Source organism: Pseudopodoces humilis, chromosome 3 (genome assembly GCF_049639895.1).
Source record: "Pseudopodoces humilis isolate 2021_Gansu_Grassland_sample_001 chromosome 3, ASM4963989v1, whole genome shotgun sequence".
Lineage (NCBI taxonomy): Eukaryota > Metazoa > Chordata > Aves > Passeriformes > Paridae > Pseudopodoces > Pseudopodoces humilis.
In genome coordinates, this window is record NC_142202.1 from 4,818,704 (window position 1) to 4,830,898 (window position 12,195).

General features: G+C 38.3%; 1 protein-coding gene across 7 annotated transcripts in view; it reads left to right on the forward strand.

Annotated features, from left to right (window-relative positions):
• Positions 1 to 12,195, forward strand: part of PLCB4 (phospholipase C beta 4) — a 186,519-nt gene that overhangs the window by 152,742 nt on the left and 21,582 nt on the right. For all 7 annotated transcript variants that reach the window (XM_088052843.1, XM_088052842.1, XM_088052841.1 and 4 more), the window contains 5 exons: positions 2,878 to 2,966; positions 3,358 to 3,508; positions 6,220 to 6,269; positions 6,391 to 6,456; positions 10,972 to 11,087. In XM_088052843.1, the coding sequence (XP_087908969.1) occupies positions 2,878 to 2,966; positions 3,358 to 3,508; positions 6,220 to 6,269; positions 6,391 to 6,456; positions 10,972 to 11,087 (472 nt within the window). The remainder of the gene's footprint in view (positions 1 to 2,877; positions 2,967 to 3,357; positions 3,509 to 6,219; positions 6,270 to 6,390; positions 6,457 to 10,971; positions 11,088 to 12,195) is intronic.

Below are 12,195 nucleotides of genomic sequence, written 5' to 3' on the forward strand. Positions count from 1 at the left end.
GGCGAAAGATTATTGTTCAAACCAATGTTTTTCTCTTCACAAAACCTATTTCAAAGCTGCTGCCATGCAAAGAATGGCTGCACTTCTCTGTGATTTCCATAGTAGAAACTGGAGGAAGGGAAGCTTCCTTCCTAACCTATCTTCAAGTCTGTGTTTGCTGGTGCTTATCCATTAAAAAATTAGCAGGCTGAGACTTCAGTAACAATATTTAGTGGGGGAAAAAAAAAGTGTCACAGAAGCATTTGTGTTGTTCATATGTGAAATCCTGGTTTCTGGCAAGTCAGCTGGAGTTCTGCCACATGCCTTGGAGCACCACCATGCTATTATGCAGCACGTTTCATCCACAGTATTTAACTGCAGGGACTTTGTCTCAAGAGAAATGTAAGCTTCTGCTTCAACTTGAGATTCTCAAGAGTAATTGAACCATCAATCTAAGAGACATGTTTAAGTGTGTCCTTTAATTCTTACCTGAACTGAAGCTTTTGACAGTAAATGACTCAGTTAAAATATTTCCTCAACGTGCTTCTGATTTGGGATTGATGTTTTATGATACCAGACTTTTTCTAAGAATACAATTTAAACTGAGTTCAATGTGTCTTGAGCTGTTGAGCGTGCTGGACCCATAAGGAGAAAATATTTGTTTATTTTATTTTTTAAACTGCATTCTGCACATGCAGAAGTGAAAGACTTGTTTTTCAAAGAGAATTTCAACACCAGTTTAAAATTTGCAAATTGTGTGCTACACTGTCAGCAGTGCTGTAGATGTTTATTTGACAGAGGCAGGAAAACACTGCTACCCCTAAATATTTTGTTAGAGTAAAATGCTACTAGAACCAGAGGACTGGTTTTTGTGGTTTACTGTCAGCAGTGGCAAAACCAGACTCCATAATAACAGGAACTAAATGAGATCAATTATAGTTCTCCTCTCCCTTCCCAGATAGGCTGGATGTGCCTCATGTATTTTCCTCATTGATACAGAGCAGCAGCATGATGAACAACTGGGAAATAACTTCTGACACTCAGGTGGAATCATTAGCATTCTGCTGGCATGTGGTTTTTAATTACTTATCATCTGCAGTGAACTTCTCATTGTTTTATGAGCTATCATTAGGATCTCCGTGGTTGTTTTAGCAAACCTGTAGGAAGGTAGAGCTCAAGTCAGTAGCTGCCTGCTTTCTTTTTTCTTTCTTTTTTGTTTTTTTAACCTCTATGAGTAAGATTTTAAAATGTGCCCTGAATAACAACTAGAACGGGTGATGCATTGTAAGCTTTAAAAGATGTGTGTTTTTCTTTTTCTGTTTTATAGCTTTGTAATTTCTTGTGGTTTATTTGCATCAGCCCCTCTGTTTCCAATAAAACCACAATAATGGCACAAATTGATGCAAATGAAGCACATTCTCTAAAGAGAAGCTTCTATTATAGAAATCTGTAGTGAGTAAGCCTGGCTGCTTAGTTTAGTGGTTGGTGCTTTCTGTAATACACTCTCCCAGCGATTCTCAGAGTTTTCTATTTAATTGCAGTTCTCCCACAAAATGCTGCTCCCCACCCCCAGCTCACCTCCCTGGGGAGAAAGGGGAGCACAAGCAGAGGACAAATGACAGCGTGAGAGGCAGGGATGAGTCACCTCCCCCTCAGAAGTGCTGAGCCTTTGGTGATGTGCTTGTGTGCTTCCTTCCACGATCCACAGAGGTCCTGCTCTCCCAAACACGTTAGTCATTTTTACCTAGAAGCTCGTGATAATCAGGTTCAATTTTCAAGTGACGCATCGTGCTGGCAGGGTAGCCCTGGGTTTTCATTGAAAAGTGCGTGCCAAGGACAAAAAGACATTCTTAATGAGTTAGGGAGAGGAGAAACAGTCGGTGCTGAGCCACAGTCTATTGCCGTGGCTAAAAATAAATCCTACGTGGCTTTCGTGTATGTGAAATAAATTTCAGAAGACATCAGTGGGTCACAGCAGTTATTGGAGATGACCTATTTGTGTAAATAAACAGATCTCAAGGGTAATGCTAGGTGTTTAATACAGCTTTTGTGGGAGTGGGAGACCTGTCTGTGCTGTGGCTTCAGAGGAACATTCCACAGAACAACTCAGGTTGGGAGGAAGATGATACAGCTCAGCTCCTACTTTGAACAATAAGTTTCTTACCAAGTCTTTTTGATGGGTTTGATATTTTTTGGTTTTGACTGTTGGAGTTAAGTACAGAAAGAGATTATTTGATATGCAGGTAAAAAATTCCTGGGACTTTGTCATGCTGTAAACCTGTGCTTGCACATTGATCACTGCACATGGAAAACAGATTCAGTACTCTGTCTGGTACCCAGGGCTCTGATACCACTGGTGCTACTGTGTCATGTGCAAGATTCAGATGTTGGTCATTCCTAGAAAAGCCATTTCACAGCCTGTCATGTTCCAGACATGGAATACCACAAAGGCTACTGAGAACAGATTTACCTGATTGGTTTAATCTGCCTGAAATTGCTCTTTAGCCAGGAAATATAATAGCATTTTCTGCAGTTCCCTGCACTCCCAAGTCAGCCAGCATCCTTCAGCCAAGGGACAAAGTTAGTGCTTTGTGGCTCAGGAGATCCCATCCTAGTCTTAAAATCTACAGTCATTAACTGGGAGGAAGTTAGTGCAGTCTGACAGAGTTACTGGGTTTTTCTTAAATAACATAACTGGATTAATACCACACCTTGGTACATTGTGAACTGTTCCAGGTGCTGTGGAAATAAGCACTTCCAGTCCTGCCAAATTCACTACAGAAATCTGGACTCTCATTGCAAGCCACATCTCATAATAACAGGGATAAAGTTTTTTTAAAGCACTAATTTCCAGATGCACCCAAAGCTCACAAAAAGTTGATTTCCTTTTTCTTACAGATATTGTGGATGCTTTATCAGATCCAAAGAAATTTTTGTCTATCACAGAAAAAAGAGCAGACCAAATGAGAGCTATGGGTATTGAAACTGTAAGTAGAATCAGTGACAAACACAACCCACATATGTCCATGCTGTGTTCTTTATTTAAAGTAAACTGGTCCTTCTTCAATCAATGCACCTTATCATTTCTCATTTTCAAGTATAAGCTTCTTTGTCTGGCTTATGTCATTTACTGAAATGCTCATTGGCTTTTCATGGATCTCATTAATACATCTTTTAGAAGAAGAGAATTTAATAAATAGGGACAGAGTTGTATTTTAATAAGTTGCTATTTGGAATAGATTACAAGTGCTTTACTATAGTGTTGTTTGAAAATATGTTGCAATTTTATTATATTTAAAGTAAGCCATTTCCTAAATTTTTCCAGCTTTTTACACTACAGGTAAGAGAACAATCAATTTATTATGATATCTCTTTCAGAGTGATATAGCTGATGTACCAAATGACACTTCAAAGAATGACAGAAAAGGAAAAGCCAATAATCCCAAAGCCAACGTAACACCTCAGAGCAGCTCTGAGCTTCGGCCAAGCACCACCGCAGGCTTTGGGTCTGGCACCGACACTAAGAAAGGTACACAAAAATCACTGCCTCTGTTCTGATGTGGTTCAGAAACTCACAGAGAAAGACTCATTATTCAAGTTTAATTTTGGAGTTATATTCATTCTTATTATTTTGTCACTGGGTGTTGTCTTTGTCTAATTGCAAATTAATTTTGTGTATTAGTAAAATGACTGTATAAAGGTAATGCAGCTTTATTTCACAGAGCAACCTCTTTGTGTAGCTGTATACCTGTAGCATTCAGCTACATTTTCTTTAATATATGTGTGTATATTATACACATAACCAGCATGGCTCTGGGAGTAGTTTACTAGTAAAGATTCCTGGAGGGGTGCCAACAGGAGTGACTATTATCTGGCATAGCCCACAGAAACTCTTCCGCTTTTTTTTCTGCCCTCACAAATCCCTTGGCAGGGTTGCAGATTTAAGTAATTAAAGGTATTTAGAACTCACTGGATTCTGTAGAGATTTCCCAACAATTAGAAATGTTTTCACAGTGTGGTTTTACTCTGAATAGTGATTATGGAAATGGCGTGTTTATTGTAAGAAAAAAATAAATAATTAAATGTGCTCATTTATAAGTGAATAAGTATTTTTTCCCAACTCTTCACCATTCACTCTACAAAGTAATTTTTTTTGCAGTCAAATGGGATTATTTGTTTCTCCCATATCCTCACAGGTAATGAATAAGTGAGAAAACAAATTTGTACAGCTGAATGAAAGACAATAAATATTTCTGTTAATGGGCCACAAGAATTAGAATGTGGTTCACTCACTCATCCACCTTGGCCCAAAGGTATTGACAGAAGGGAAAAGGAGCACAGAGGGCTCTTGTTCTCAAATCTGACACATGGCTGAGTACACAGTGCTGAAGGGATCTCTTGGGAACCCAAGTGCCATTTCTCTGGAGTCACTTTTGGCAATGAATCAAAGCTTCAGGTTGTCTCTGGCACCTGAACTCTTTCAAAAGCTCTTCCCTGATGCAAATCCTAGGTCACTTTATGCAGCAAGGTGTTTTCATATTTCATGTATCAAGACCAAGATGCACAAGTGTTAGTTTTATTGTGCATTAATTAAGCATGAAATTTGCTGGGGTTAACAGCTGATTCCTGCTGGCCATGGAGTCAGACCTGGGCAACTAAGGATATGTTCTTTGTAGTGGTTCTGTGTAGTAAATGTTTTAAAATAAAATCCTGGGGAAGTCTGTTTAGAAACCCAGGAGCCTGATGCAGGCGTGCTCTTAAACTGAGGTTTCAGTAGTTAACACTTTCCTGACTGCAATTTTTATCTGTATTATTGCATGTGAAAATAGAGCTGCTCATTTTGATATCCCATGTAATGATCCTTATTTTGTATTTCTTTTCTCTGTTATTTACTAAGATCTGAATAATCCTACCACTGTTAAAATATCTCATCTTGCTATTAGAAATTACTTGTGCAGCAAAATGGGAAAGGCTTTCAAATGCACAGGAATGCAGGGGTTTTTTTGGTCTCAGATTTTCAGTAAGAGTTAAATCACTTATGTTTTTGAAAACTTCAGCCCCTATCTGTGCCTACATCTGCTCCTGTCTCATTTACTAGACAAATGTTGATACCATATATTTGAGCAGAGTCTTATGCTTCTAAGAAAAGAAAAAAATTCATATTCCCTGAGGAGATTGCCTAGCTCTCCTTCCCCCCTCTTTTTTTTTCCTTTTACAGTGTCTGAGCATTTTCCAGTTAAATTCACCTTAAAAGCCAGAAAGTCCTTTTCAAGGCAAAGGAAATCTTATAGTCCATAGACATTATTAAGAGCAGTTAACTAAATATATTTGCAGTGTATTTATACACAGGCAAACATTTCTGTGTGGAACCTCAGAAAAACCTAAAAATTCCAACTCTCATGGCATTGTATTAACATTTTTATTAACACTTACATATAGGATGTGTTCAGTAGTTTTTAAAAAGTCCTTAATATGTCACAGAACATTTATTAAAGCATAAACATTAAATGAGATCAGGGGTTTTTTTTGCATTGCAGTTAAAGTGATCAAAACGTTTTCATTCATTTACATAGCACTGTTAGTTTGTGTGACTGAAATTTCATTAGAATTTTCACTTCTTTTGGTTTTCTGTTTCTCCTTCATTTTCTAACTTTCTTTTAGTCTTGGAGCACAGTTTCACTCCTTTTCCCATAGCCTGCTATTAAGAAAAATGCAAATTTTATTTTTGTTATCACACAGGCTGCAAATTAATTTTCCCTTCTGCTTTAACCTGAAACACACCTAGCCCCAGTTTTGTAGTCATGTAGAGCCCTACCCAAGAAACCTACCCACTGGAAGAACTAGTGCCAGAGCAATCTCCAGCTAGGGACCAAAATTCTGAAGTTGTTTTAATATTCCTAAATGATTTGCTGTGTTTGCAAAAAGGAGCTTTTTCCAATTCTTAGATTGCTGTGTTTTGACACTTCAGTCCAGAACTGTAAGAGATTAAAATACACTCATTGATTCAATTCTTTTTCCACAAGGCAACTGATTGAAGAGTGCATAGGAAAAGGAAATTACTGTATTTTAGCTATATCTTGACGAATAATTTAAACAGTGCTATTTTTTTAATGTGGTGAAAAACATTAATTAATTAATTTTTAAGCTAAATTTAGTTTGCTGTGATAAAACTGAAATTTTGAATATGATATATACTAGTATGTATGAAGTTTTAGATAAACTGTATCAATGCCTTCCCAGGTATAGACCTTATTCCTCAAGTGAAGATAGAAGATTTAAAGCAAATGAAGGTAAGTATTGACACAAGCTTTTCAGGATGTGCTCCTAAATTTTTGTTTTAAGTAGCCAGGATTTTACCTGGTTAAAGTCAATATGACCACAGAAAAATTGATCCAGCTTCTCTTTTTTCAGGCTTATATAAAGCATTTAAAGAAACAGCAGAAAGAGCTGAATGCCTTAAAGAAGAAACATGCTAAGGTATGTTCTCTGAGCCTAATTGAAGACAGCTGATCACTAGCACAGGCAGTTCCTAATTAAATTATAGGGGAAGATTGAGGAATGTATTGAAATATGCTGCAGTGAGCACATTTTCACTTTGGCAACACTTTATATGTCTGCTTGAGGCTGGGTGCACATTTGTTTGACCCATATAAACATCCAAGGCTCACCTTTTTTAGGAAATGATTCTGTCTTGCTCCCTCTTGCACAACTTACTAACAGGTAGCATGGAAAAACAAGGCAATAATGATGGGAGGTGGTGCTGCACTGAAGGCAGGCACTGGAGAAACTGCAAAATCTCCAGAGGGAACTTAGATGTGTAGCTGAGAAATGAAGAGCCCTGGTCCTCCTCATTCATATTTGTGTTAACCACTTTATAGTCAGCTTTTTCTTGGCAGTGATACCACAATTATGTTTATCACTACCACAAATATACTTCATGGTAGAAAATTTTGCCCTGCCCTCTTTCATTAAAAAACCATTGTTCTTGTTACAGAAAGAGTTATAATAAGTGAAGAAAATATCTAAAGTTCTGAATTTTGGCGAACACACAAATCCATTCAGGGCTTTTGGGGCAGTTGCTCCCTTTGCTTACAAATTCCACTGCAGATCTGATGTCATGTGGTTGCCTGGGCATTTCTAATATCAGCCTTTTTGTTTATTTTCATGACTGCTGTTTGAGCATGGGACTCTCTGTACAATGAAGCATGGAGAAATTACTTTCAATAATTGGCACTATTTTGGGGTTCTTAGTATTGAAAGTCATGTAAGAAAATGAAATAGTTACATTTCAGCCTCCTTACTGACTGTGCAGAGGGGAAGAAATGAGCAATTTCTGCATTTTTATGTTGTGTGCAAAGCCCATGCTCAAGGAAAAGTGTCTGTCACCAACACTTTTTGGTATCAACAGTTTCTAGACCTTCATAGGGATGATCTTTTTGGGGGCTGCTAATTTTTAAACACTACTTTGTCATTTCATTGGCCAACAGCCAGCAATTTGCTATAGAAATGGTTATGTAGAAAACAGACATCCTCAGGGGTCTCTCTCCCTCTAACACGTGACCCACAGGATATCTGAGCCAAGGCTGTGCTTGCTAATATTAAAAAAAATGATCCATCTGTTCAGGCTTTCACTTGCTTCCTCTAATCTGAGGAAAAAATTGCCAGCCATAATCTAAAACCACCCTGCACTCAGAAGGGCTTTCAGCATTAGCTCAAGCACAGCTATTTCATGTCTGAGCCAGCCTGTGTCCTGCTGCTCCTAAGTACAGAATGTGAGCCTGTCCTAACCACACAGTGCCTGCCTAGGGCATGCCTGGCCAAAGGCTCCAGCAAGAGCAGCTCCTGGAATTCAGAGTCTGAGCAGGAAAGTGCAGCCACGTTAGCTCAGAGGTGATCTCAGGGCAGTGCTCGGTGTGCTCATCACTGTTCTTAGCGCATTTTATCAGCTGGCATGGAGCAGGAGAACTCTGCAGTTGGTTATCCACCATCAGCCTCAGGAAGTCTGGGTTTGAAGCAGACTGAAGCTAAAAGCACCAGATTTAACCATAGACACTCCAGAGATCTGGGGGAGTAAGCAGAAGGGAATTGTTCATGATGCTTAGGGAAAGAAAAGTCTAATGCTTTTCCATCTTATAAAATTGGCTTGTGCCAAAAACACATTATGGCAAACAAAAATTAAGTGGTGCCACGCTTCCCAGCACACAGCACTCTGTTGGTGTTGCTCTTTGATGTTGTCTTCCATTTATTTACTTCTGTTCAGCATTTCAGCCATTTTGGCTCCAGCAGCTATGATAACATTCTCCAAAAATCCCTCTGTTGGGATTGCTGAAGAGCAGGTGATTGCTCTTGGGAGCAAAGAACGTGATCCAAACCTCAGTTCAGTAGGAAGCTATCAGCCACTGGTGCTGTAGTATTCCTTGTGTTTGCCTTTTGAAAAACAGTGGCAAATTCATATAATTGTCACCACTTAAAAAAAAATCTCCTTATTAGGAATAACTTCTCTTGAATCTTAGCTCTGGTAATCTGTGCTTTTGGTAATTTAAATAATATGTTCAGTCACTTCTGCATACTGTGCAGAAATGCTTTTCTTTAAACAATGCATCCATAGAAACACCTGCATTTGGCTGCTTTTGAGGTAGAGTATTTCCTGCCTTCATTCCCTGAAGTAACTTTAATCTCCAGTATGAATTAATATTCATATCTTATATTCAAATACAGAACAGTTGATGTGTCTGAATGATGACCTTTAGTTTATATCTCTTCTTTATCAAGTTATATAGTGAGCACTGTTTAGGTGCAGATCTGGAGTGGCATCACAGGCAGGTGGATAAAGGAAAGGGCATATCTCAGTCAGCCAACTTCATTTTTAGCAGCCTGCTTTTATGGGCCCCTACTTCATTTTAATATTTTTCAAAGTTGTCAGGTAGTTTCTGTGCTTTTTGGGCTAGACAGAAGCAGAAGGATAGTGAGGGATTACCTTGATATATTCTCTACCAGCCCAGCAGCTCAAAAGAGGATTTTAGTGTACAGTTCTAGCAGTTTCAGACACAACAGGGATGGTTATAAGTGCCCCTGGAGGAATTTAATATGGTTCTAGACAGTAACCAGAATTGCATAATTAATCTAAATCCCCAAATTCGTCTCCTGCACATTCATATTGACATTGAAAATATGTACTGTTTGAATTAAAGCCTAGTAAGAAAGAACATTAAAAAAAATCTCCATTTCACTATGCAAAAGCAAGAGTACAAAAAATTATGGGACTGTAGAAAAATAAATTTCTGCAAAATTGATTTCTGAACTGGAAATGTTAGTTCCTTCTTTGTATTTCCTCATCCTTGTATTTTGTAATGAGAATCCTCCAGACCTCAGTTTTCAGTTGTGCACAGTATTTACGTTGCTTTAGGGAGATACTGGACAGGAATAACAGTTTTTATGATGGGAATTTATTTCCTCTTCCCTTTAATAGACTGAACTGTGGTTTCTGCACACACACACTCACTGTTCCCAAAGGAACAGTACGTGACTCTTTATTCTTTTCCAGTGGATATTCTTGCTGTGATTTGAGTCTTTTTGTACCAGTTAGGTGGCGTCTCAGAACACTGGCAGAACTGTGAATTCAATTTGTAATGACGTGTAATTTGTGAATATATTCATGTGGAAGGTGTGTAAATTCAGTGGGCTTGAAGAAACATGAGGACCTACCTGAGGAGACTTTTACCTGCAAACTTATTCTGAATCAACCTAGAACATGTTAGCAACCGAAAGTTTGCATTTGAAAACAAAAGATGCTACAAAACAAAACCACTCAAATTTCTTAGAATTTTGACAGAAGTGTGGGCAGAAGTCTCATGCTTTGCAGACATTGTTCTTAGTCTTTTGTGGCAAGAATTGGATAGTTCTGCTCATCCATCAGAGGGGAGTGGGTAGTTTGAGAGATGCTCTCAGTCACTTCACCTGTGGCTGGCTGATGTTGTCAAGCTCGAGTCATTCTTTTCACTGTCCCTATTTTTCCCTGCCTGGTTAATCAGTGTAAACACCCCCTGGTGAGGCTGGCATGTTTTAATATTGACAGAGTCTATTTGTTTCCCTTTAAATCCTCTGTGGAACAGCAAATTCAGTTCTCCACTCTGAATACAACACTTGGAAGCTGTATGTGTTCCCTGGGGAAGTGCTTGGCAGATGCTGGAGTGCTGGGGTACAGCCCAGAACTAGATTTTTGAAAGCACTGCAGCATTGGTATTAATGTTTTGGTAAAAGTGTGTGTAAAAGTATTTAATTAGCATTTTTAGAGGAAGAGACAGTGATAAGGCAAAGGTGTATAGAAAATAATAATAAAGAACAGTAGAATAGCAAGTGTGGAATAGATGCAAAAAGAGCTATTAAAAAATAGAGATAAAGTCCTGGATAAAGCATTTTAATTAATGAGGTTCTTTTTGCCACGATTAGATAAAATGTGGGGCAAATGGGTATTAATAAAATAACATCAATGAAAGAACCATTTTTCCTATTGTGGTGTAAATTCAATATTTGCTGCTCTCTTTGCTGGTCAGATACTTGCATCATTATGAGCTGCTGTTCTGATAAAGGAAAATATAAAATGAAGTTGTTTTGCACAGCTTGCTGTCACTTGCTAAAGGAGATGTCTGCCACAAGGTGGGATTTCTTAATGGTGAGGGTGCTGCTGTCACTGGGGATCATGGGCCAGATCTTCAGAATTGTACTTAAATGGATATTTATTCCAACAGATGACTTTTTTCCCCATCATTGCTTTAAAATGTACCATATTTTTAGGGTTCACTGGAGGTTTTAATTTTTCTAACAAAGAAGAAATGTTTTGGTGCTTGTGATGGAATACCTGGAATGTTTAATGCCATATACCAGATTAAATTTCATTGTCAAAACTGTCTGTACACTGCTATTTTTTATGCTGTAAGAAAATTGAACATCAAAAATCCAGCAACCTAATGGTAAGGTCCTACTGTTTTCCAGGAGCACAGTGCCATGCAGAAGTTGCACTGCACACAAATTGACAAAATAGTGGCCCAATATGATAAAGAAAAGGTATCATATGAGAAAATGCTAGAGAAGGCAATCAAGAAGAAGGGGTAAGATATTATTTCAAATTGTTTTTCTTTAGACTTGAAACAGATTTGATATCTTATGCTTTTGTGGTCTGGAATAAAGCATTCATAATTATTCCATTGCAGCTTGAACCAGCATCATGCATCAGCCTGAGAATGAGCTCTAGCAATGGGCCATAAATGTTGGAATCACTCTGCCTTTCTCTAATCTTCTGCTATCAGAATTTTAAAAATACAGGCAAAGGATTTGCCTCAAATTTTTATTTCTCTGGTCTGGTCTCACTGCACTCCCCAGGGAATGTCAGTGTTGTGTTCAGTGAGAGCAGACTAAGGTCCAGGCTAGTGACCAGAAAGTAGCAATGTTTTGATTTTAGGGGAAAAGCTGGCTTTTAAATCCCGAATGTTCGAAAACAATAGACTTTTGCTGTGCTGTTGAGTTGAAGCTTCTTTTTGAGGAAATTCTTACAGATCCTCAGCTGGGATAAATGAATCTTACTCCTTTGACTGGAGTAGAGTTGTTTTGATTTGCACAAGCTGATGGCCTGGGATGTTATCTGTGTGAATCTCCTGTTTGTCCCAGAAAGGTTCCTGGAAGATGCTGCTGACTTTAATAGAATGTCTAATTCTAATTTGGAATTAAGTAGCAGGACTTGCTGTTGCCTTGCTGCTCATCTGGCAGCAGTTTCTCCTCTCCACCTTTCACTATGTCACTGGAATTTCATTGAGACAGCAGGAATTACTTTAGTTCCATATCCAGCTATGCTAATAATTGCTCTTAATTTCATATTGTTGTCATCTGGCAACAACAGCTGGCAGCAACTCACTCACTGAATACTGAACATAGATGCCTGTTTGGCACTGGATTCTTCCAAGAATACTTTTTCTATAAATTATTTGGAATGGTGGTGGGTTTTTGAGTGCACATGTTGTAAACTGGCAAAGGAACAGAAACAGAACTGTCAGAAGTAAACAAGGTAAGGAGAATTCTCTTCATTAAATTATTGAAAGCTCACAGTTGTACATTTTTTGTTCAAGACAGGAGAACTGTAAGCACAAAAATAGTTACCATCTAAGGAGTTTCTTCCAGGAAATTACTACTTCTCCAAGCAGAGAGGGGACAACTGCAGGATTG